This window comes from Tachypleus tridentatus, chromosome 9 (genome assembly GCF_004210375.1).
Source record: "Tachypleus tridentatus isolate NWPU-2018 chromosome 9, ASM421037v1, whole genome shotgun sequence".
Classification (NCBI taxonomy): Eukaryota; Metazoa; Arthropoda; class Merostomata; order Xiphosura; family Limulidae; genus Tachypleus; species Tachypleus tridentatus.
In genome coordinates this window covers 128,253,304-128,275,956 of record NC_134833.1, presented here as the reverse complement: position 1 = coordinate 128,275,956, position 22,653 = coordinate 128,253,304, and the positions used below count along the sequence as shown (strand labels likewise).

The window sequence follows — 22,653 nt, the reverse complement described above, 5'->3', positions numbered from 1 at the left end:
CTTTATTTTTCAGCATATCACTACTATCTTGTTTAAGTTATTGTAAAGTGCTGACCTTCAATAGCCAGTCATCATCTCTGAGTTGGTTCTAATTTATACTAAGTGTGTGATCCAACTTATGAATATTATGCATGGTATGTATTATAAGTAAAGGTAATTTGTCAAATATTTATTAATACCTTAGCATACACAGTGCAGCCAGAAATATCTAGGACTTTGATGTCATCAACAACTTTATTGATTTACTAGTTATGCTATTATCAGTTTTATATATGACAACAATAAAATGCATGGGCATAAGCACTGATCACTGAGGCACTTCACTAGTATCAAGGGCCAAATTTCACTGGAATTTTAAAATAATAACTTTTATATTTTTTCTCACCCATCCACCCTACAGTGCAATTAACTGTTTTTTCCCCAATCCTCATTTGTGTGATATTAATAGAAAATGTTTCTGTGTCACCTTATCTCAGCTTTTTGAAAGTCTAAACATAACAACTTCATATCTTTTTCTCTGATAATTAGTATTATATTCAAACAATGTTAACAGGTTTGTAAGGCAAAATTTCTCCACAGTTTGAAAGATTTTATAAATATCTGTTTATCTGGTTGTCATGTGGTAGAAGTACAACTACTTCCAGGGCAACTGTTATCACTCCTCGTTAAGAATAAGAGTAATACTAACAACTCCAAAGTACTTAGGCATCCACTTATTTATTAAAAAATAGACGAGTGAAGCTCATATACCTGGTCATTGTTCTCCTTTAAAACCTAGTCAATTAAGTTTAATCTTACATGTTAGTCTAGTCAATTAGGTTTAATCTTACATGTTAACCTAGCAAATTAGGTTTAATCTTACATGTTAACCTTTCTACCAATTTCCCCATTTTTTTAATTGTGTTTATGCCTAAACATTTTCGATGAATCACTTTGTCTTTATTTAATATGTATGTTGAGGTAAACTCAGTTACAGAAATATTCTAAATAAAAATTACTTAAAACTTTGAAGCAGAACATAGAATTAAGGGTTTCTAAACAAATTTTTCATGAGTTAATATGAATTGTAACAGCTTGTGATTTTTTTTGTGACAAGAATACTGTAAATCAAGATTTTGCCATTTATCTTCTCTAAAAAACTCAATTCTTTTTGATTTTGATCCTAACAGAATTACATAATGTACAGTATGGAACTTTTCCTAATAAAAGTATCAAGGATACTGATATTGTAAAAAGCATATGGGATACTGTGTTCAAGTGTATAAAACAAAGTTTAACCACATCAGTAATTACTGTGAAATGAATGAAAGAAGGTTGAATGAATTTTGTGAATTTAATTTTATATAAAAATAGTATAGTACATTGTAGAGTTTCAAACTTATGCTTTCATAACCTCTACAATCTAATAAGTTATTTATAATATATTTTTTTCAATACACCTCTGAATTGTATCTGGTATTTTTTTCTACTATAACAAACTGTTTTTGCATCAGCAATGTAAGGTAAAATTAAGTGTTGACAAATCTGAATTTGTCATGTGCCATGTGGAATGGCACTCCTTACAAGGTCAGGTCATAAATATTTTGAGCTCCACCCATGCACATAGTGTTAAACCTATGGTAGCACAACAGAAACATTTATGCTTCCTAAATTTGAGTGAAAAAAGGGGAGGGGAGGAGTTATATCTATTTAAATCACAAGTTATCGTTCTAAGTCTCATTTTCACTTACTTATACATTGATATGGAGAAAAAACAAACATTAACATTCCTTATTCAGAAGGATTGTTGATGGATAGAAACGTGAAAAGTGTCAATGTTGAAAAATATGATGCCACTCTTGGAAAGTTAGATACAGAAACTTGGAAGAGACTAACTATATAATTGAAAAAAATGCTAATGTGTTAGAGAGAAATTATTGACTGAAATTGCTCAGAAAGCAGAAGAGGATAGCTGATCATTCTTGCTGTCACTTCAGTTGAATAAATCTGGGATGGTTTGCTTTTTAGCATTCAGAATCTGAGTTGGGGGTTTGTAGGAGCAGCTCAAATAAAAACTAATAGATACTTGTAAATATTATTTTTTATTTATGAGCAATGTACTCAAACTGGATGTGGGGTAAGACAAAATACTGGAAGAAGACATGACTGAGAAAGAAATATTAATTTTGTGTGTTTTTTTATTCTTGGTTTTATTTTCCAATTTAATTTTTTATGTCATTTTTATGTCATTATGATTTTTGGAATTTATGCACCAAAATTTTTATGCTCAAAAGTGGTAACTGCTTTCAATTTAGTCTATATTAACCCCTATATACATAGATCATCTACTGATTTGAGAATGTATGCATTGTAAGATATAGATCTAATTAACAGTTCTTTAAAGTGTAAAATACATTTAAAACTAATTTCAGATTATCAGTGCTTACTTATACATACCTCAAAGATCATCAGTTTCTTTTACTGCGCTAATGTATTACTGTAGAAAGTTTTTTTTGCTCTTTTATTAGCTTGTGATCAGATTTATATTTCATTGGTTAACAAAATTAGAAATATTACAAGAGTATGGTTGATAATTTTTGGGATATATGAAAAGAATGTAGTTAGAGTGGTTGGGGTTAATTTTTATGAATAATAATGGAGGAGCAGAAAAATGAGGTCATTATCCATCTCCAATACATGTAGCAGATTAATTACTACTTTGTGACATGCAGCATGAGGAATTGAGCTAAATGCTTATGATTGTTATATTTTATACACAATGAAACTTATTTTTATAGAAAAAACATTTATTTTGCTTGATAAGAATACTAAACTTTCAATATGTTTCATATTATCATATTAAAACTTACTTTAGAGATTTATCTTGCATTACGTTTTAATTTAGGGTGGAAAATCTGCAACACAGAAAGTTCGAAGGCACAGTGCAGACTCCAGCCCTGAGCCAGCAGTGGCTTCAGGTGAGGATTATGGGACATTTGATATTGTTAAAGCAACACAGTATGGCATTCTTGAACGTTGCAGAGCAATAGTTGAAGGAGGATTTGATGTTAACCAGCGTGATTCTGAAAATGTTACATTGTTGCATTGGGCAGCAATTAACAATCGTCGGGAAATTGTAAGATATTACATTTCCAAGGGTGCAGTAATAGATGCAATTGGGGGAGAACTTCAGTCAACACCTCTTCACTGGGCTACCAGGTAGGTGTTGTTATTACTCAAATAACTGAAAAAGTTGTAATTACAATAGAAGTAGCATGTTGGTAAAGTAACACTTGAGTTTAATATGTCAAACTTTCATTTGTTTCTCTCCTAATAACAGTACTTGTTTATGTGTATGCTCATTTTCTGAAACACTTAGATCTTTGTTATTAATCTTGCCAATCAAAATTTCTGTAAAGCCTGTCTCAAGCCCTAACTGCATAAACTTTAAATTAATTTAATATTTTTATGTATATGTTTGAAGTATTGTTAAAAACATTTTGCATAATGTTTTTTCTGAAGATCATTTGGTATTTAATAAAGGTCAAAATGTCATTGTTGTGTTAATATATTTTAAATTTTTATGTGCAGGCAAGGACATCTCCCAATGGTTGTACTTCTTATGCAGCATGGGGGAGACCCATCTTTGTTGGATGGAGAAGGTAAATTGCCATTTGATTACCACTTAAAACAGCTTTCAAAATGACATTTACTTTATATCATTATTATTATTTTTTGAAGTTTGCCTTGTTTGTGTAACATTGATAAATCTTATATATGTACCAAGGAAGTGTTTAAAAAGTTTATCTTACTCTTACCAGTAAATTGAATCATTTATTTTCTTTGTATTTTGCTATTTCTGCTCTGCTGCAGATGTTTTCTACACATATATTACAAATCAGTAATGATGATTTTAAATTTATGGGGAATATTGCAGATTTCTCTATAATAATTTGGATTTGTTATGTAACAAAAAAAATTGCATATTTTAAATTAACTCAGAACTACACATGAAAACATTTTTTAATTTATAGCCACTTTGGAAAACTGTTTGTTAGATGTAAGATATTTTACCATATTTTTGGAATGGTTGTGTTAAATGTAAATTTAAATATGAAGTATGCACTTTATAACTAAATGTTACATAACAAGATTTCTATTCCTTCTGTCATTGTTTTAGCTTACTTTTGTGTCTTATCCTCTTTGAAATATGAAAAATAAAACAGTATTATATAAAAACTTCATGAACAGTTGCACTTTCTCAACTGTACATTTTAACAGAATTTGAACCAACCTTAATTTTTATCACTCACTACACATAATGTATTAGTAACTTTAAGAATTGCATGATGTGAATAGTCTAAATTGCAAACAAGAGTAAAATATTACAATGTTGTTTGCTGCTATGCCATCACTGAATGCACTTACTTGATTAAGGAAAATTCACTGAATATATATAGTTATAATCTATAGCTACTTTTAATTTTAAAAGTGTGTGGGATATCTTCAGTAATTGTACCATTATATTTATTCATGTTTATTTGAACAATGTACACATATTTATTACTTTCTATTTATTTTTAAATTTGTTGTAATCAGTAACATTTAAATATTGTGTTTTGGTTAAAGATATAAATGTATTTCAGGCAACTATAACTTGTTAGTTTAATGATTTAAAATTATGAGTCTGAAAGTTTTGTAACAGAGAATGTTTGACTTAAACAACATTATACTTACATTTTTTTGCAGTGAAAAATTGGGCAGCAAAGCCTTGTTTTTGGATGTTTTTTAAAAAAAATATTATTTATGCCTGCACATGTGCATTTATTTTTATCTACTGTAGTCACCTTTAAAAGGTTTTATTTATGAGATTTTGTTGAAATTACATAATTAAGAATTAGATACTTACAGTTATAATTTGATTTAGAACAATACAGTTCTATATAACTGAATATATAGTCATTGGTAAAAAACAAAAGTTAGAGTCTCTTGTATTTATATATATTAATGAAACCTTTACAATTTTTGTACTTAGGATGCAGCTGTCTACATCTGGCTGCTCAGTTTGCACATACTGCTATTGTTGCCTATCTTATTGCTAAGGGACAAGATATCAACATGGTAGATCGGAATGGGATGACACCCCTTATGTGGGCTGCTTATAGAGTTACAACGTAAGTCAATAACAAAAACCTTTAGACTCATTTGCACTCTATCAGGAACCACAAAAGTGGTTGCTTAAAACTGCATGATAGTAACAAATTAAATCCTTTCTCTTCAGGCCTATAACTTTAGTTATATTTTGAGAGATAGTGGATTACATAGCGGTAAAAGCTGGTTAGTTTCCAGTAGACTTATTAACTTTTAACGTTGATTATATTCAATAATTTAGACTTATTAACTTTTAACGTTGATTATATTCAATAATTTAGACTTATTAACTTTTAACGTTGATTATATTCAATAATTTAGATGCTCCTTGGATAATATGATTGTGTGTGTTAAAGAAAGCATCAATGAATGATAAAAGCATCTTATTAAGTTTCTAACAAACATTTCATTCAAAGAGTTACTTGAAAACACATCTCAAGTATACAGACAAAAATGGTTTCATTGTAAAAAACTTCACAGGATGAAATTTAAAACAATAGAGTAAACATAATAAAGATTTTTCATACACCATTTTGGGAAAATTAATCTACTTGTTAAAACTAAAACTGCTTTCCAATGAAACTTGCAAGTATCTTAAACTGTACTTAGAAATGAATGCAGTTATACAGATAAATTTATAGGATAAATATTTGTTTTTTTATACATAGGTTTGGGTTAAAAATGAACATTAGTATTGCAAAAACTTTCTTTTCTGAAAGTTTGCTGGAAATTTCTATGTTTGGTTATAAGAGTTAACATCTCAGGTTAGTTCAAGGATGGTTCCTGTAGGTGGAAAAAATTAACAAGTATGGATTATTCAGAAACATTTTGACAGATTTGAACAGGTTTTCAGAAAACATTAAATATTAATTCTTCAAATACAGTTTTTTTTTCATTAGCATGTACACAAATTCCATCAAGTTAACTACAGTTGTAAATAATTTTAATTTTGGTATTAAGAATTTTGAAAGACAGTTGCTCAGCTATATCAAAGTCTTTCTTTAATCCTATCTAAAAGTCAAGTAATTTGTTTTTAAACCTATGGATACATACATTTTGTTTTTTGGCAAGTTATTTTGCATATTGAAGTTATTGTTTAAATTTATTCCTTTTACCAGTTTTTATTCTGCCTTGTTTATATTTCAGTTTATATATCTATAAGAACACATAAGGAAAACTTTTTAAGAGAAATGAAAACAGTCCAGTTTTTGGGTATTATTTTGTATGCAGTTTTGGTTTACCTCAGTGTTTTTGGTTACTAATAATGAATATCTTTGTAAATTGTTTCTCCTTGATTAGGAATGATCCCACACGATTATTACTAACAATGGGTGCTAGTTTGACAATGACGGACAGATACCATCAAAATACACCATTGCATTGGGCAGTTTTTGCTCGAAATCAAAATGCAGTGTCATTACTTCTCAAGGCTGGTGCCAACATTTCTGCAAAAAATGCTCAGGTATGGTGTGTAAGTAGGTATACCTGTGAAACATGAATGTTCACTGTACTCTTTCCCTTGTCTTATATCACCTCACATTGGTTTAACTCACTCTAGTTTAATAACTAATGTAATTGGCATGTGAATTATTCACAAAAGTTCTATATATTTCTAGTTTTTTGTCATTTCTACAAGCAGTAACTTTTACTTCTTCCCTAAATTATTCAATGGTAAGTGATGTGGAATAAATATGGACTAATACTGGTCCATTGTGTTTACTTGGTTAGTTAAAATGTTTAACTGAAATAATTTAAAACGATATTATCAAGTTCTTGTATAACTGATGTGCTTGTTAAAACCGGAAGAACTTTGTAGGGTATGAAGTCCTAAATTTCAATGTAAGCAACACTGTACATGGGAAAAATGAAAATATGTGAAGAGGAAATTAACAACTTTATCAAATTTAATTTAAAAAAACTTTATAACAATAACAAAATTTTATTGTGGAGGGAGTGTCGATTTTACCTTTCATTTAAAACATTAAAATATTTTTAAAAGGAAATAGATCAGTACATTTTTTTGAGATAAAAAATTTCAGGCTACTGTAATACTCAGGTGGATACTGCAATTTATTCTAAACAGTTTCAGGGGGAAACAGTAATACTACATATATAATTACAAAGTAGTCATTTGATACAAATAAAACTTTGCTTGCTTCAGATTGAAAAAATCAAATATTTTTATCCTAATTATATTTATCAAGGTGAAAAATATTGATTCTAATTCAGTCTTATTTTGAGTAATGTTACTTAAATATATCTTATATAAATTCAACTATGTCTGAACTAGTGAGCATCTTTCTGGTGTCAGTTGCACATCTGCATAGGAAATTTCAAGATATAAATAAAATTTTTAATACAACACATACCTTACTCTCACGTTTAGCTATTCTTGTTCAGTTCTGCCATCTATATTACAAATATGTTGCATGCCACAAAACTTGGACTCCCATATAACCTAGGATCAACGTGGTTCAACTGTGTATTGCATGTAAATTGTGTGACACATACTCCTGATGGAGGTTACTTCCTGCATTCAATTTTACCAAACTATCACTTCTCATCAGGCAGTGATATAGCATGGACATTTTTTAGTTGTGCCCTTTTCACATGTTTATTTCAGTTTTTTCTTTTGAGAAGTGGTAACTTACCTGATATATTTATTTGCTACAGTTTATTTTTTCTGTAATAGTTTGCTGCAATAACTTTCCTTTGTTTATTGATTTTTTTCTCATTGTAGACTTCACAGTTTTTGAATTCTTAAGTTTGTGTTTTACAACTTCTGATATTATGAGCTTTAGGTCTGAGGATTTTTCTATCATTGTTTGTGAGGAGATTGATTATTATATGAGCTGTCCTTTGTTCTTCTGACAGTTTACAGGTTCTTCCTACATTGTACAAATCTGTTCATGAAAAGGAGGATTTTGACAACTTGTTTCCCTCTCTAACTATGCTGTGCCTTCCTTCCTATGAAGTCTACTAAGCCTAATTCTGCCTTTTTGGATATGTTTTTTTTATTGTTTTCACTGGTTTCATATTATACTGTTTCTTCTTTTTTATTACATAATACTCATCATTAGAGTCCCTTGTTTTTCATCCTTCCCCTGACACTTAGGTTTATGCTGTTCATTTCATTTCATATTGGAAATTGGTAGTAAACGTGTCTTGATTTCCAGCAACTTCTGATCATTATGCTTTGGCTTATCAGCAATCTGATACACGTTTCTCCTCTTCAATCAGTTAGAACCTTTTGCCAGTGTGGGGCTGTCCCTGATAATTCTCTCAATTTCTCATACATTCATACCCTTACAGATCTTCTACAGTAATTGTACAATGTATACATCAATTCTGATGTGCTCCATTGATCTTCTGAGGGGTTTTCAAGGGTTACACTTTCTCTCCTTATTCTTCTTTCAAGCTTTTATCCTCTTTGATCCTGTCACTTTGCATGTGGTTTTGTTGCTGTTGTGATCTTATTGGGAAGGGCCCTTTCTTTTCTCTGGTTCATACCTTACCCTTATCTTTATGACTTTTGGATGGTTTCCTTTCTTCATCAGTTTCATTTTGGAGATTTTTCAGAGTCTTTGGAATTACATTCAACCCTTAGCCTTTGGTTGCTTTTGGATCTCTCTCATAATTAATTCTCACCTTGCATTCTATCATTCTTTAACAGTTCCAGTACTAGGGGTTTGAAGTGTCTTGATGTTTGGTTCATCATCACAAGTAGTTTCCAGTCCAGGGGGAGCACATTAGGCTAATTTTGTTTTTTCATGGTGGATATTTACTACCAATTTGTGAGTGATTCAAGTTTCATCAGAAGGATTTTTCATATTTTCATTTCTTTTCCACTGTTTATCTCCTGTATCAATTTTCTTCCCATTTACTTGGGATCCAGCTACCTGCTGCATCACTTCAAGATTATACTAACCTTTCTATCACAGAGAGCTGTTGAGCTTGTCATCCAATATTTCCCAGGATTTTACTCCGGGTAATTTTGTACTGTGATCCGCCTGTCTTGCTTTCTTCAATTTCTGAACCATCCCCAATTTCATATGGAGTTCTTTATCACATTCAGGATTTTTTTCTTCAGGACTTTATGATCATAGTAGACATTATGAATCCCTATCTCCATATTCATGTTTCTTATCAGTCCATGTTCTATTTTCAGTTTGTCTGCTATGGTGTTGTGTATCAATTTCATATCTGGTCTTTTGAAATTGCTTCAGCATTATATGTATTGTATTGGGTGGTTTCTGGTTTTGCTCTTCTTCTGCATACTCTAGAGTTGTGTTTCCACCACTACATAGATGACTGGCTTCTGTTAGCTTGTTCCAAATTGGTTCTTCTCAACACACACATTTGCTGCTGACAGTATCAGCTTGTATTCAGTGTATTCTAGGATTGTTGAAGTTTTCCTTTTGCCTGCTCAGTAGCTTATCCACTTTATTTGAGCCCAACCTTTTCCACTTCTCCATTCTATAGTGCTTTCAGTTCTCCATGTACTTTCTGCTTCCTCAATTTGTACACAAAAAATTCTGTTGCTTTTGAGTACTTGGGTTTCTTTGGGTGCTTTTATTCCACTGGGTCAGACACATAGGCATTCTCTTCAATGGATTCTATATGGTCAGTTGGATCTTGCTCAAGATTCCTTGGACTCCCCAGTTACTTTTTTTCTTTTCTTTAGAAACTATCTGCATTGGTGGATGAACAAGATTAGCACAACATAGGAAGTACCACTTCCTCCCTCTCTCTTTCTTCCTATAAGATTGGGCACTTTTCTTTTTTTCTTGGAGTATCATCTGTGTTGTCCACAAGAGGAAACCCTTCAGTCAGTTATGGGACCTACACTTCATACATTTATCTTTCACTGTTGGCAACCTTTAAGCTTTTCTGTGGCTGTGAAAAGTTATCTTTTCTATATATATTTTTCCATCCACATTTAGGATTTCGATTCCACCCAGTGGCAAGTGTTACCTATCCGAGTGTGCTTCTTATATCTTAAATCTGCATTGTATGGTGAAGATGTATATCTGTAATCAATAATGCACATTGTTGAGATGGGATGTTCCACATGGTTAATATTAGGTTTTTCTTACAGTGATTTTGCTTCATTAAGATGCCTCTTCCCTACTAACCTATAATTTACATGGGTAAAGCAGAAGGGAATAGTTGTCTATCCCTGCCTTCACCTCGATTGAATAAATCAGGGACAGCCTGCATTTCAACATAGGGTTTTTGTGGTCACCTGTTGCACTGTCTCTGGTGTTGGTCTTCCTCTGGACTCTCCACTGCATTTTATTCCTTCTTGTTCTTCTAGTGGAGGATGAAAATCCTTGCCACATTTCAATCCCAAGTCACTGGGGTTTTGGACCATGGAGGTATCTTTCTGATTGTGATAACTTACATTCAGTAGAGAGTAGAGCAATGAAATTATGTTGGTGTAGATGGTATGTTATGTTCCAGTCACATGCTCCACCTCTGTGTGGTTGGAATTGGAAGTTGATGTTGCACCCAGCTTCTGGATGGTTCTATCCTGAGGGTCAGGATGCATATATTTTGTATAGGCATTCCACTTCTGTGTAGTTCTATCCAGGGGATGATGTTGAACATATTTTCAAGTAACTATATTTTACCTTGATGAGGTGGGAGTTGGAGGTTAACATTGTGCCTAGCTTTTGCATAGTTCCATGTGGAGGGTGAGATTGTAAGTATTTTACTGAAGTGGTCCATTTTTGTGTAGTGGGAGTGGAACCCAAATATTGATATTATGCTCCAGCTTTTGTGCAATCTTATCTGGAGAATGATGTTGCTCTGGAGTTGCATTGCAGCTCACCTGTTTGATTGGGATCGATTGTCCTACCATTACCTAGGTGTCTTTTTCCAGTGAGTGGTTTTTGGTTTAGAACTAGACTAATCAACATAAAGTCTTACATATGTGTCGACTGTGATTCCTCATCCTAACTCCAATATTGTTGTTTTGCCTCATTTCTTCCACCTCATTGTGGTAGGACTCATAACTTTATGTTGCACACATATGTTCTTCAACTTTTGTGCATTCCTATCCAAAGGATGATGATGTTTGGGGTGAAGTTTCTCTATCTAATGCTCTATTTTAGGGTCTTTCCTCTCTCTGAGGCTGTTTTTGCCCTGAGGAGTTAGTTACATTTGGATTGGGTCTGGTTTAATGTAAACTGCCACAATGGCACATCCCTTTACACCATCATTTAAATGTAGGTTTCTGGATGTAAAATAACTTGTGGATAAGCACACATGTACCTCATTTACTATATCAGTGTGACATATATATAATTTTGTTTCACTCAACTTGAGGTGAATACAGTGTGGACCCTTCTCCTACCATAGGCCAGAAGTTGTAATCCCAATGCTGCTTGGTTTTGGACAGGAGTTGAATGGCTGTGTATGGTTCTTCATGTGCTATTCACTATACCTTGGAGCACATCCTTTTTACCTTTTCCCATATTCCTGTCTATAGATAATTCTTTTGTAGCCTTTCTTCATTGGGATTGAGGTTCTGATATATTGTAGTTCAGATTCAAATTCATCTGGTTTTTCTCTTACTTTTGTTTGTGATCTTCCCACTTTCTTCCTGTATATGCAACACCTATTTTCACACTGGGCAAAGAGTATATCTGAAACAGAAGTGGTGCAATCTTCCACATTGTTGATTGTAGGATACTTATCTCTGTCCCTTTGTCTGTTCAATGTGAGGTTATAGCTATATGTGTGAGCAGAGGCAATTTAATGTATTGAAAGCTATTATTTACCAATAATGAAAATATATTTTGAACAGTAACTTGCCTCCTATTTACTGAAAATCAGGGCTTTCTTTTTTGCTTGATCTTGAAGTGATAGTTTGGTAGAGAGAGTCACATGCATTAAGAAAGTGTCTCATACTTCTCTTGGTAAGGGTTGTTAGATGATGATTTTCATGTAAGATGAAGTTGAACCATGTTGATTTTTCTTGGGTGTTCAAGGTTTGTGGCATGGAAAAAAGGTTTTGTGTATAGGTGTAGGTGGCACTTAATAAGAATAGCTATACACATATGAGAAGGTATTTTTTTTCTTAAAATTAAAAAAATTGAACACATTTTCAGATAATTTTTATTTAAATTTGGAGGGGGTATATGACAAAATTCTTCAAATTGTTTTTTTATAATCAAGGACTTGTTATAAATGAAAAGATACTACAAATGTCACAGTTTCTGAAATTATTCTCAGTCTCATAAATTATGTAATTTTTCCACTGATGCAGTTTTGTCATGTACAATACAGAACTTATAGGCTCCATGAACTTCATATTGTAAGAATTAGTCAAAACATTTGCTATTTTAAAAAAAATCTACAAATAACATTTTATTTCAACCTGATTTTGTAAACATATAAATTTCTGAAATGATTCACTTATCTCTTTGCACACATTTTATATTTCTTGTGTATCTGCCATTGAGATCTGGTGCATACCACCAGCCATGAAGTATCTCCCACCTAAGTAATATGTTTTGACATGAACTGCATTAGTACATGATGAAATCAGTGTGTCTGGAAACTTTCCATAGCTTCCAGCTTGCTTTGGTCTGTGGAAGATGTCACTGCCAGTTTTCACTCCTAATGGATTTGCTTTCCTTCTCTGTTATTCTTTCTTCTGTGTGCTATCCAATTTTAAGCTTGAACATGAGGTTAATGTTTTTGCCCAACTCTTTCCACTGCCTGATTTTGCTGTGGCCTTATCATTTGTATTGAGAAATGTGTCATTCATATCTCTCTCTCTCTACAGTTTGAGTTAGATTTATGTTATGTATTGAGAAATGTGTCATTCATCTCTCTCTCTCTACAGTTTGAGTTAGATTTATGTTATGCTTTCCCATTCTGCTACATCTTACATTTCTTCACATCTTTATTGCATTCTTTTATACTGTAGTTTTATTCTTTCTTCTGTTACATGGTATTACTATCCATGCTGATATCATTTTTTATCAACATCATTTCCCATTTTTTTCTTTCCTTGTTCTCCTCATTTCCATGATTCCTTTAATCTGGATTATAGTTGCTCCACCTTTGCCTTCTTGGATCCTCAATTCCTAGATTCTCTTCTGCCTGCTTGAGGGTTGCTTCTCTGTCTCCAGTATCTCTTACCAGTGCTTACTTTGCTTCCTTTGCTATATTCTTTCACTATCTATTTTGTCTTTCTATCTCCTATCTAAGCCCTCTTTCTATCTCCTATCTAAGGTCCTCCACTGGGATCCAGATAGTTTTTTTGGGTATCTATGATTAGTACTTTTGGCAATTAGACCAGAGTCTCATAATTAGTTTCATTCTCCTCAAATGGTTCCTGTGTAATTCAGATCTGTTTAGAAGTAACACTCTTTTCTTTTTTTTTTACATTTTTTCAGTTTTTCCTACATGGCTTGCAATCTCATTCCACTTATTTTGCCACTCTCACTTGAAGTCCCAGGCACAAGTTGTTTGCTGTTTATTTCTCTCCATCTCTTTACTCTCTCATCTTGCCTATTCTTGTGACTCCTCACATGTTCCTTGGCTCATGCATTCTCATTCTTTCTCACATTTATTCTTCCCATCCCTATCTCCTCTGCCCCCCCCCCTTCCCAGAGGGTTATCTTTTGTCTGTCTAGTTGGTGGATACCTCTTTTTGTACCCAGTCTTATAGGAACAAATGTTTTTCTTTGCTAATCTGTGTACTTACTTCACAGTAAACCATTGGGTCACTCAGGCACTTACCCTCTGTCTTTTTCTTGGGAAAGGGGGGGCTGCCTTCTTCTATGGATTACACCTCTCATTTTTTTAAAGTAGGTTTTGTGGTAACCCACGGCACTTTCTCCAGTAAAAGACACTTCCAGTTGTTAGGTCTGATCTGATCTTGTCACTTCTATGCAGTTTGTCCCTCAGTGTTCAAGTGGAGCATAGGAAACCTTCTCCATTCCTGGTTTCTAGTTGCTGGACAGGTCAACTTGGAGAGTTCCTTACCATTTGAATGATTCTTCTGGAGCAAGAGAGTCCAAGTGGGCAGTACAGGGCATCTGGAATTAGGACAGTGGTTTCATGTCAGTGTAAGAAAGTTCATTCCTATTCTACTATATGTTAGTGTTCCATTGTCTTTAACCAACCAAATGGAGTAAAATGTTCTCCTGGGAATGCCTGAAAGGACCTTAGTTCTCAGTCTTGTATGTATGGTGAGTAAATTGTACAATAGAACACGTACTAAATGTATGGTCTGGTTATTACCCTAGCCATTTTATACCTCATATATGTCTGACCTGTTGTGTTTAAAATTTCAGTTGATCAAGACTTTTTTCACTCATCACTGCAACATACTGACTCATTTTGGCATTCCTTCTTTCATGTTTCAATTAGGGCAAAGTGTATACTGTGTTTTCCAACAAACATTGCTCCTTTAGTGATTCACAGCTGTTGGTTGCCATATTCCATTAACTCTCCCCTTCACTGCAAGGAGCTGATATGGGTTTTCTAATTTGTATTGACCTCTTCACATGGTGGGAATCTAGTTATTGTGTGCAGAGAGATAAGTTGATGATTTCATAAGTTAACATTTTCCTTTCCTTAAAATGTGTTTCCAGTAAATATCTCTCTGCACACCTTCCCATCCTTTCTCTTCACTACTGGTACACATTATTCTTCCCTTTTTTTAAAATGAAGTTAATTTCACGTGGTTGTGCTTATGGGGATCTACTGCATGTGAAGGGTATGTTGCATTCTTATTGGTGGAGGGCTATTGCTGCTTTATAATTACATCATGTATTAGTGAAGTTCATGTCAACACACAATTTAGATGAGAGATAGTACAAGGCTAGTGGTGTGCATAGAATTTCAAGAGTGAGAGAAATAGCTACTGTATGCAGAGAGTTATCTATTGGAAATACATTTTCAAGTAAGGAAAAATATTAACTTTTGCACTTTAATGGAATTCAAAAGTTTTGTTGAGCAAATTTTATAGAAAAACAACAAGAAATAAGAGCTGATCTTACATGTTATTATGTCTTATTATTAGCCAAAAGTTATTAGAAAAATGATTGTCGTAATTCAGAAAATTCCAGCATGCATTGTTTTAAAAATGAGACCAAAAGTTTAATAGGACAGGCAGAGGTTGATACATGAATGTAAATAATATTCCATATCTGCCTTTTAAAATATTCAATTTTCAAATGATTTTTCAGTAATTTGTCCCAGTGGAAACTGATTTTTTAAAAGTATTACTTCAGTATTTAGTGAAATCAGTTTGTATAATCAGTGTTATAAACACTTGTATGTATTATCTGTCAAAATATTTTCTGAAATAATCAGTTTTTATGTTAACTAGTTTGTCATTTTGATCATTGGAATGTGAACTGAAGTGGCAAAAGTTAAAAAAAAAGTAACATGCTAACTTATCATTCTAGCAGTAAGTGATACAAACATTTAGTGTCCCAAATAGCCTAGAATACATTAAAGAGCATAATTAAAGAGCATGTAGACCCCATGCTGTATTTATGGGCTGATAGAACTCGAAATGAGCCATTTGTATTGCTTGCTGTTCTAATGCCTTTTAATGTTTGGTAAATATGTTCAATGTTTGTACTTTCCAAAAGTGCTTAAAATAATTGTTTTAATACATATTTTATGCATTATTTGTGGAGATGTAGTTTTATACTTTTGTTTTCAGCTTTTGCAATTCTGAAATTTCTTTGGTAAATTTCTACTTGTGGAAGAAAATAATTTAAAAAAATTGGCTTAATAATTGAAAACAAAAGTTTCTTGAAAAATCAATATTTTCTAGTTAGGTTATTTTTAAAGGTTTATATTCTGTATTTCATGAAACCTAGTATAAGTTAACTTAATATAATTCTTGTAAACTGAAGTAGATGTATTTAAAATGAAATAGAAAAATAATATGTTTGTATGCTAAAATGAGAATAAGGGATTGAAAAGTTTAATAGAGAATTCCAAAAAAATTATAAACTATGGGTAGGCAATGCCAAGAAAAATGTAACTGATGTTTGATAGCTCCAGTTGAATACTCACAATTTCTTCAATATATTATTGTAAAGAACAGTTAAAAGAATTTCCAAAAATTGAATTTTCTTCTGTGTTTTGAAAAACTAAAATATCTGTTAACTGTGGCTGACAAAAAATAAACAGCTGGTTTTTAGGCCATTTCCAAAATTTTGTTATAGAAGGTTATTGTTATTATTATGTTTTATTGGTAGATGCTTTGTAATGGTTGTCTTTTATATTATTAATATCAAGCTCAAAGTTTTATAAGAAAAAGTAAAATGATATATAATGCCTTATGTATAAATTTTCGTTATTGTGCACTTTTTTTGTTTTATTATTATTACATTTATGTGTGATGTATGTTGGTTAATAAGTCACATATGTAACTATTGGATTGAAAGTTTTTGAAAAATTTTCAAAGTATTTCTGATAACAGGGTGATACTCCAAGAATGATGGCCTTAAGACTAAAAGCAACATGGATGGCCAAACGAATTCAGGAAGCTGAAGCTGAAAAAGAATTAACTCACAAACATTTTTTTATACGATTGTTCAAAGACAAGGTAAAGAGATTCATAAATTTCATTATTCTTTAATGTGAAAGGTGAGGTTTTCAGCTAATTATTTTTGTTTAACATGAGGATGTGATAAATAAAGTAAAAACATATGATTGGTTAAAAACAAATTAAATATTAAACTGAACTCTAGGCATAATCATTGGTGATTATTGTGAGAGAAAGCAGTAAGTTTATTAAAATACATAGTAAATTTAGGTAATGTACTTTTTGGTTTTGTTGAGTAATTTAATACAAATATATATATATATATATATATGTTGTTTTTTCCTTGACAGACGGTGCGGTACTGGTCCATGCTTGGTTGTCCATTTATAGTGTTTTATATGATTGGTGCCATACTGGATTGTGATGAGACTTATCTGGTGAAACTAGGAATATTGTTCATCTTATGTTGTGCTATATGTTTTACTGGAAGGTAAGTGTACAATGTGCTGGGAGAACTTCTCAGGAATGTTTCATAATGCAAGAACTTTCTGATAAAAAAGTAATCAAATATGTGTTTCACCTTGAACAATGATGGTGTGAACTGTGATTTCTTTATTGCATGTCAGTTACAATGCATGAATGAATAACGTTGGTTTGATTTAAAGTCATGATGATGTATTAAAGTAACATCTATATTATAAAATAATCCCTATGTGATCTTTCAACAGATTCTGGAAAACCACTCCTTTTGTGCACGTGATGAAATGGCACTTGTTATACTGACACAAAATTTGTAATTTGGTAATTGATATAAATACTTTGAAGTAACTTTACCCTTAATACATCTGATTTTCTGAATAAGCAAAGTAATTCTGTTTTCAAGAACTGCATATGGCACAAGAGGGCAAGAATTTTGTTTAAAAGGAAAACCATAAACATTTGTAATACTAACAAAGATTTATTATATGTGCTAAAAGTGTTTAATGAAAGTGGTATTAATTTTAACCCTTTCGGCGCAATTGGCGACAACAGTCGACTTGAAGGCTCAGCGTGGCAAGCGATCTTCTTCAACAAGATGTAAACAACATACCCTTGTGGCTAATTATCATAATCACACAGGCCTGTAGACCCACTTGAGGCTAGAACTACGTGTATTCATTGTTTACTTGGAATTTCCAGCAGGTATTTAAACTGGAGGTCACGTGATTTCTTTGTTTTCTAGCCTGTGTAGATCATACTGTTCATTGTTTTAGAAGATGCCTTCCTTGCATATTCTGTTGATACTTGCAACGTTGTTACAATGCCGAAAGGAAAAGCTTATACCACTAAAGAAGTAATCAATATTATTTTTAACAATGAAGAGAGTGACAAAGAGTTTGAGCCAGATGATAATGAAAGCTTACTTGTAACAGATGAGAGTGATAATGAAGACATTCGTGGCCTGGAATTTGTCCCAACTTTAGGTATGCACATGATGTAGGTAGGTGTAGTTAGGGTCATATAACTTATTGCATAAACTGTCTGACCAAGGCTAATTCTTGTTAAAGGATATATAATATATTGTGCAGACTGCAAGTGCAGTGGTGAAAACCTGGTATCTCCAAGACTATTCAGAGAGCAGATTATTCAAAATTTGCTGGAGGGATATGTCAGCAAAGCCAAACGAAAAGGAAAACCAAGTACTGATATAGATCAGTGCTTGGTGAAAAGACAGTATTGGACAATATGAGGACAAAAAACACAAACCTGATTATATTGTTTGCAGTGATAGATACACAGCTGTATGGAAAAGAAAGCAGACTAATTATTTCTGCAAACAGTGCAATCTCCCCATGTGCTTTTTACCATGCCATGAGATATATCATAACCACAAAGACTATCGACGGGCTGCTGCACAAATTGTATACAATTTATAATAAATTATTGTGCTTTACATGGCACTTCTTCGTTGTGTATCAGGGTGTCTTCCTTTATTCCTGTTATTCTTATGTATTGAATTTAACATATATAGTGTTGGGTACAATCACTGAAAATTTCAGGGACTTTTGTTGAGTTATTGCCAAGATATCATGCTTTTAGTACTGATACCATAATTAGTTGAAGTATCAAACATATATTCAGTGCCATGCCAAACATTTAAAGTTGTTATTCAGTACTGAAAGGGTTAAGAGTCTTGTGTGAAATTTACAAAAATCAAGTCTCTTGAAGATTATAGAACTCAGTATGCTTGTAGAGGATAATCAGAAACCATAAAATAAATTTTTATTATTTATAAACTTAAATCTAGAATAATAATGAACATTGTACATAATGTACATAATAATACATTATACATAATAATAATGAACATTGTACATGTTCCAAGAGAAAAGTTTTGAAATTTTGTTTTGTTTTTTAGATTGTGAGTGACTGTGTGCATGAATGTTTATTTTGCATTCTCATATAATATGCAATACTGTTTTCAAGTATCAAATAATTAATAAGCTGATAGAATATTTAGATATTTCAGAGGTAACCATTTTCATCTTTAAATGTTTGATAATAAGATTTGAACACTTTTCAGCACTTTATTGCTAGAAATAACCTTATAACACAAAGCTTTATACTGTCAGTTAGAGTTTTTATATTAGTAGAACACTTCCGAAGAATCTGTAAAGTGAAATGTTGAGTGTACAATTGAAGAAAAATAAGAAATATTGTGTTATATGTTCATTCATTTCTAGTATTAAAAGGTCTTTTATACACCAATATGCACTACATAAACTGAATAATGACCTTTCAGCACTGTTATTCATTATTCTTAGAAACATAATTTTGCTTCTGAGTTATGTTTTATATTTCTGAGGATAAAAATATTTCATATTATTTTTCAGATAAAATTTTCATAATTTTATATTGTTACATAATGGTACCATTTGGATTTTCTGTTATTATTGTTTTAATATGCATAGCAAACAAAAGATGGAGTTTCCTTACACACTTCAATGAATGCTATTTCATCATTGATGTAAAATTTAATCTTCAGCAAAATAATGTATTGCATAATTATATATAAAAAATATGTGCCAAAAATTTTATTGAATAAATTTTCAACTTTTTCTCTGTCTCTTGAAAAAAAATGGCAGTACAGCCTGAGAATGGCCCAATGGTTAGTGTGCCAGGTCTTGAATCTGTGAACCTGACAACTGTGTTGTTTTACAACTACAGAGGAAAAAATATGTGCTCTATACTTTGGGGCTGTGAGTGCATTATAAGAATGATATTCAAATTTTGCTGTTTGGCCAGACAAAAGTATCTCAAAATTTGATAGTGGGTGCTGTTGGCTATTTGCCTTCCTTGTAGTTTATTAGTTCAGTGCGGATAGCCCTTAACTATCTATGCAAAAATACCTGAAAGTAATCAGTTTGTTTGTGCATTAGCATAACTCATCCAACAGTTAGATTTATTTATTTATTGGTTTATTAAAGGTGTTTTTTTTTCCTTTTTTTTTTACCAGGTTAATGTTTGATGACAGAGCTCTAAATGTATTTCCAGTGGCAGTCTACTTATCAACCAAGTTTTGGATGTATATAACATGGTTTACCTACTTCTGGCCCTGTATCTTTCAAGAAAGCTTGTTGTGTTTTCTTTATTGACAAGTGATTAAATATTCAATGCATAATAATTAAACCTTATAAAAATGTGTTTTTCAAATGTTTACTGTTCTATGTTGTGTAACGACACACAAGTGTTTTATACTTGTTTGTAGTTGAAGCTTGAGAAACAAATCCATTGATTAGGTGTATAAAACTTCTCTGGTCAAAGAGTTAATGATATTTGATTGCAGTTTACAACTACAATCTTACTATTATCTTGATTAATCAAGACTTATTGTGAAGTACCAGGCAGCAGTCGTAACATAAGAAATGTTTGTATCCTTCTTTATATTTTACTGCTAGTGATATATCCTCACATATGTATATCAAATACAGGGATTGATGAATCTGTTTCAGATTCTGCTATATTCTTGTGTGATGAAATAAGTTTAAAATTCTGTTTCCAAGACACATCTCCTCCCACACTTTAGCTTTATCTCAATGAAAAACTCTTTTCATTGCCCATCTAAGCATTGGTATGAATTCTACCTCACTTGCTCCAGTCCTTATACCCCACTGTATCACTCCTAGTGATTTTGATCTTGTTGATTTTCTCTGCCTACATCAGTACACTCTCTATACCTGATCTGCATATAAGCTCTCCATTTTTCTTATTCACTTTTCCTTAGTGGCAAAAAGTACAAATTTCATCTTAATGTGTTTACTGTGGATCTCTATTCAGCAATATTACAACATTTTCTTCTGAATTTTTTTAGATGTTTTTAAAGTTCGTTGTTAATTTTCTTGATTTTAAGAAAAAAAACTAAATTGTTTGGAGATGTTTTCTAGATATGAATACTTACGTTCATGTCTTAGATGTGGAGTTGCATGATGCTTCTCCTATTTCACCTCACGGGTGTAACAATACCTGGGTGTAGAGGAGCACCTTCTTTGGTGGTCATACAGTTCATTATATGCAGAGAGGTAAAGTCTTATGTGTGGTTTGATGTTTTTTCTTCTGTTGGCTCTGAGGCTGAGTTTGTGGGAGATTAAGGGTGGACTAATGAGAAGTTAAATTATTTTTCCAGGTCTGAACATCTTGCTTCTTGCACTCCTAGTTGGTTTTTTTAACTAGTATGCCTTGTAATGTTTTGAGTACTTATCCTGTGTCTTATGAATATTTGCCTTCTTTATGGAAGAAACTAGTATGTTTAACTACCTGGTCCTTCCACCTTCACCAGATATTACTACTTATGCAATGAGATTTGGAGATCAGTTGAGGGAGGGTGCTTCCATGCCTTGTCCTCCTTGTTTATTGGATCAACATGCCATGGCTTTCTATCACCTGGAGAAACCTCATTTGGACTCTCATAGGTTAGACCCTTCACTCCCTGTTTGTTGCTGTAGACAAGATGTCGCTATTCATATTAATCTCAGTTTTCTATAATTTGTTTGTCACTTATAACAGTTTTACATTTTTATCATGTTTCAACTACTGTCTGAGGTCTACCATAAATCCCCTACAGAAATTTCAGAGGATATTAATCATCTGTTGTTTTCCACTTTGGTTGGTTTAATTGCTTCTGCTCTTTCCTTGGTATCTTTGTTGGTTTGTTGCTGGAATCGTTTAGAAAGATAATCTCATAATATGAACAATGTTGACTCTGTAACCAGTTGGGCACTACTACTCTCTGCACTTAGATTTCACCTCCTCTGAACAAAGAGTACACCTGTTCCAGAAGTAGTGTGGGCCACCATTAGTATTCTTTATTATATCTCATTTGCACACCTGTGTGGTTCTTGTCTTCATCAGCCTCTCCACCTGGTCAGTGTGGGATTCCAGCTAAAGTGTGAGTGAAGTGTGTTTTAGAAGTTTAATTTTTCTATATTTATGAAAATGTGATTTTCTCTTTGTAAAACTATTTTTATATGTATCAGTATTACTTTAAAACATCAGGCTAATATAGTTCTAAGTACAGGATAATATTTACACTTATATATTAAATGGGAAAAAAAGTGATTTTATTCAGATAGCACTAGTATAAAAAACTATGATTAGCCAAAAGGAAAATGGATGAACTGTGTGATAAAATTTTAAATCTCCAGCATATTGTGTTACTATTTTTCACAGGTTTCACTGCATATTTTTGAAAATAATAAAATATTAGTTTTTGATATATTATCTACACTCACAGATGTAGCTATTCTCATTCAGCTCTGCTCTCTATATTCAATTTTATTTTGCAAACAAGTATTGCACTCTATTATGGTTTAGTTGCAACTTCCATGTAAATTATAATGTGACAACCCTTCACAAGGAGAAGTGTAACACATCCTTGTGATGCATTGGACTCCCTCTATTTGTTTTTGTCAAACTCCCACTTCTTATTTGACAGTATATCAAGATTTTTTCTGTTT

The 22,653-nt window shown here is 32.3% G+C and overlaps 1 protein-coding gene across 1 annotated transcript in view; it reads left to right on the top strand.

The window, feature by feature from the left end:
- The window catches only part of Hip14 (palmitoyltransferase Hip14), a 42,759-nt gene that overhangs the window by 4,908 nt on the left and 15,198 nt on the right, over nt 1–22,653 (top strand). Inside the window, exons 2-8 of the mRNA XM_076457174.1 lie at nt 2,885–3,198; nt 3,571–3,641; nt 5,015–5,153; nt 6,430–6,592; nt 16,595–16,720; nt 17,011–17,150; nt 20,157–20,257. Of these exons, the coding sequence (XP_076313289.1) occupies nt 2,885–3,198; nt 3,571–3,641; nt 5,015–5,153; nt 6,430–6,592; nt 16,595–16,720; nt 17,011–17,150; nt 20,157–20,257 (1,054 nt within the window). The remainder of the gene's footprint in view (nt 1–2,884; nt 3,199–3,570; nt 3,642–5,014; nt 5,154–6,429; nt 6,593–16,594; nt 16,721–17,010; nt 17,151–20,156; nt 20,258–22,653) is intronic.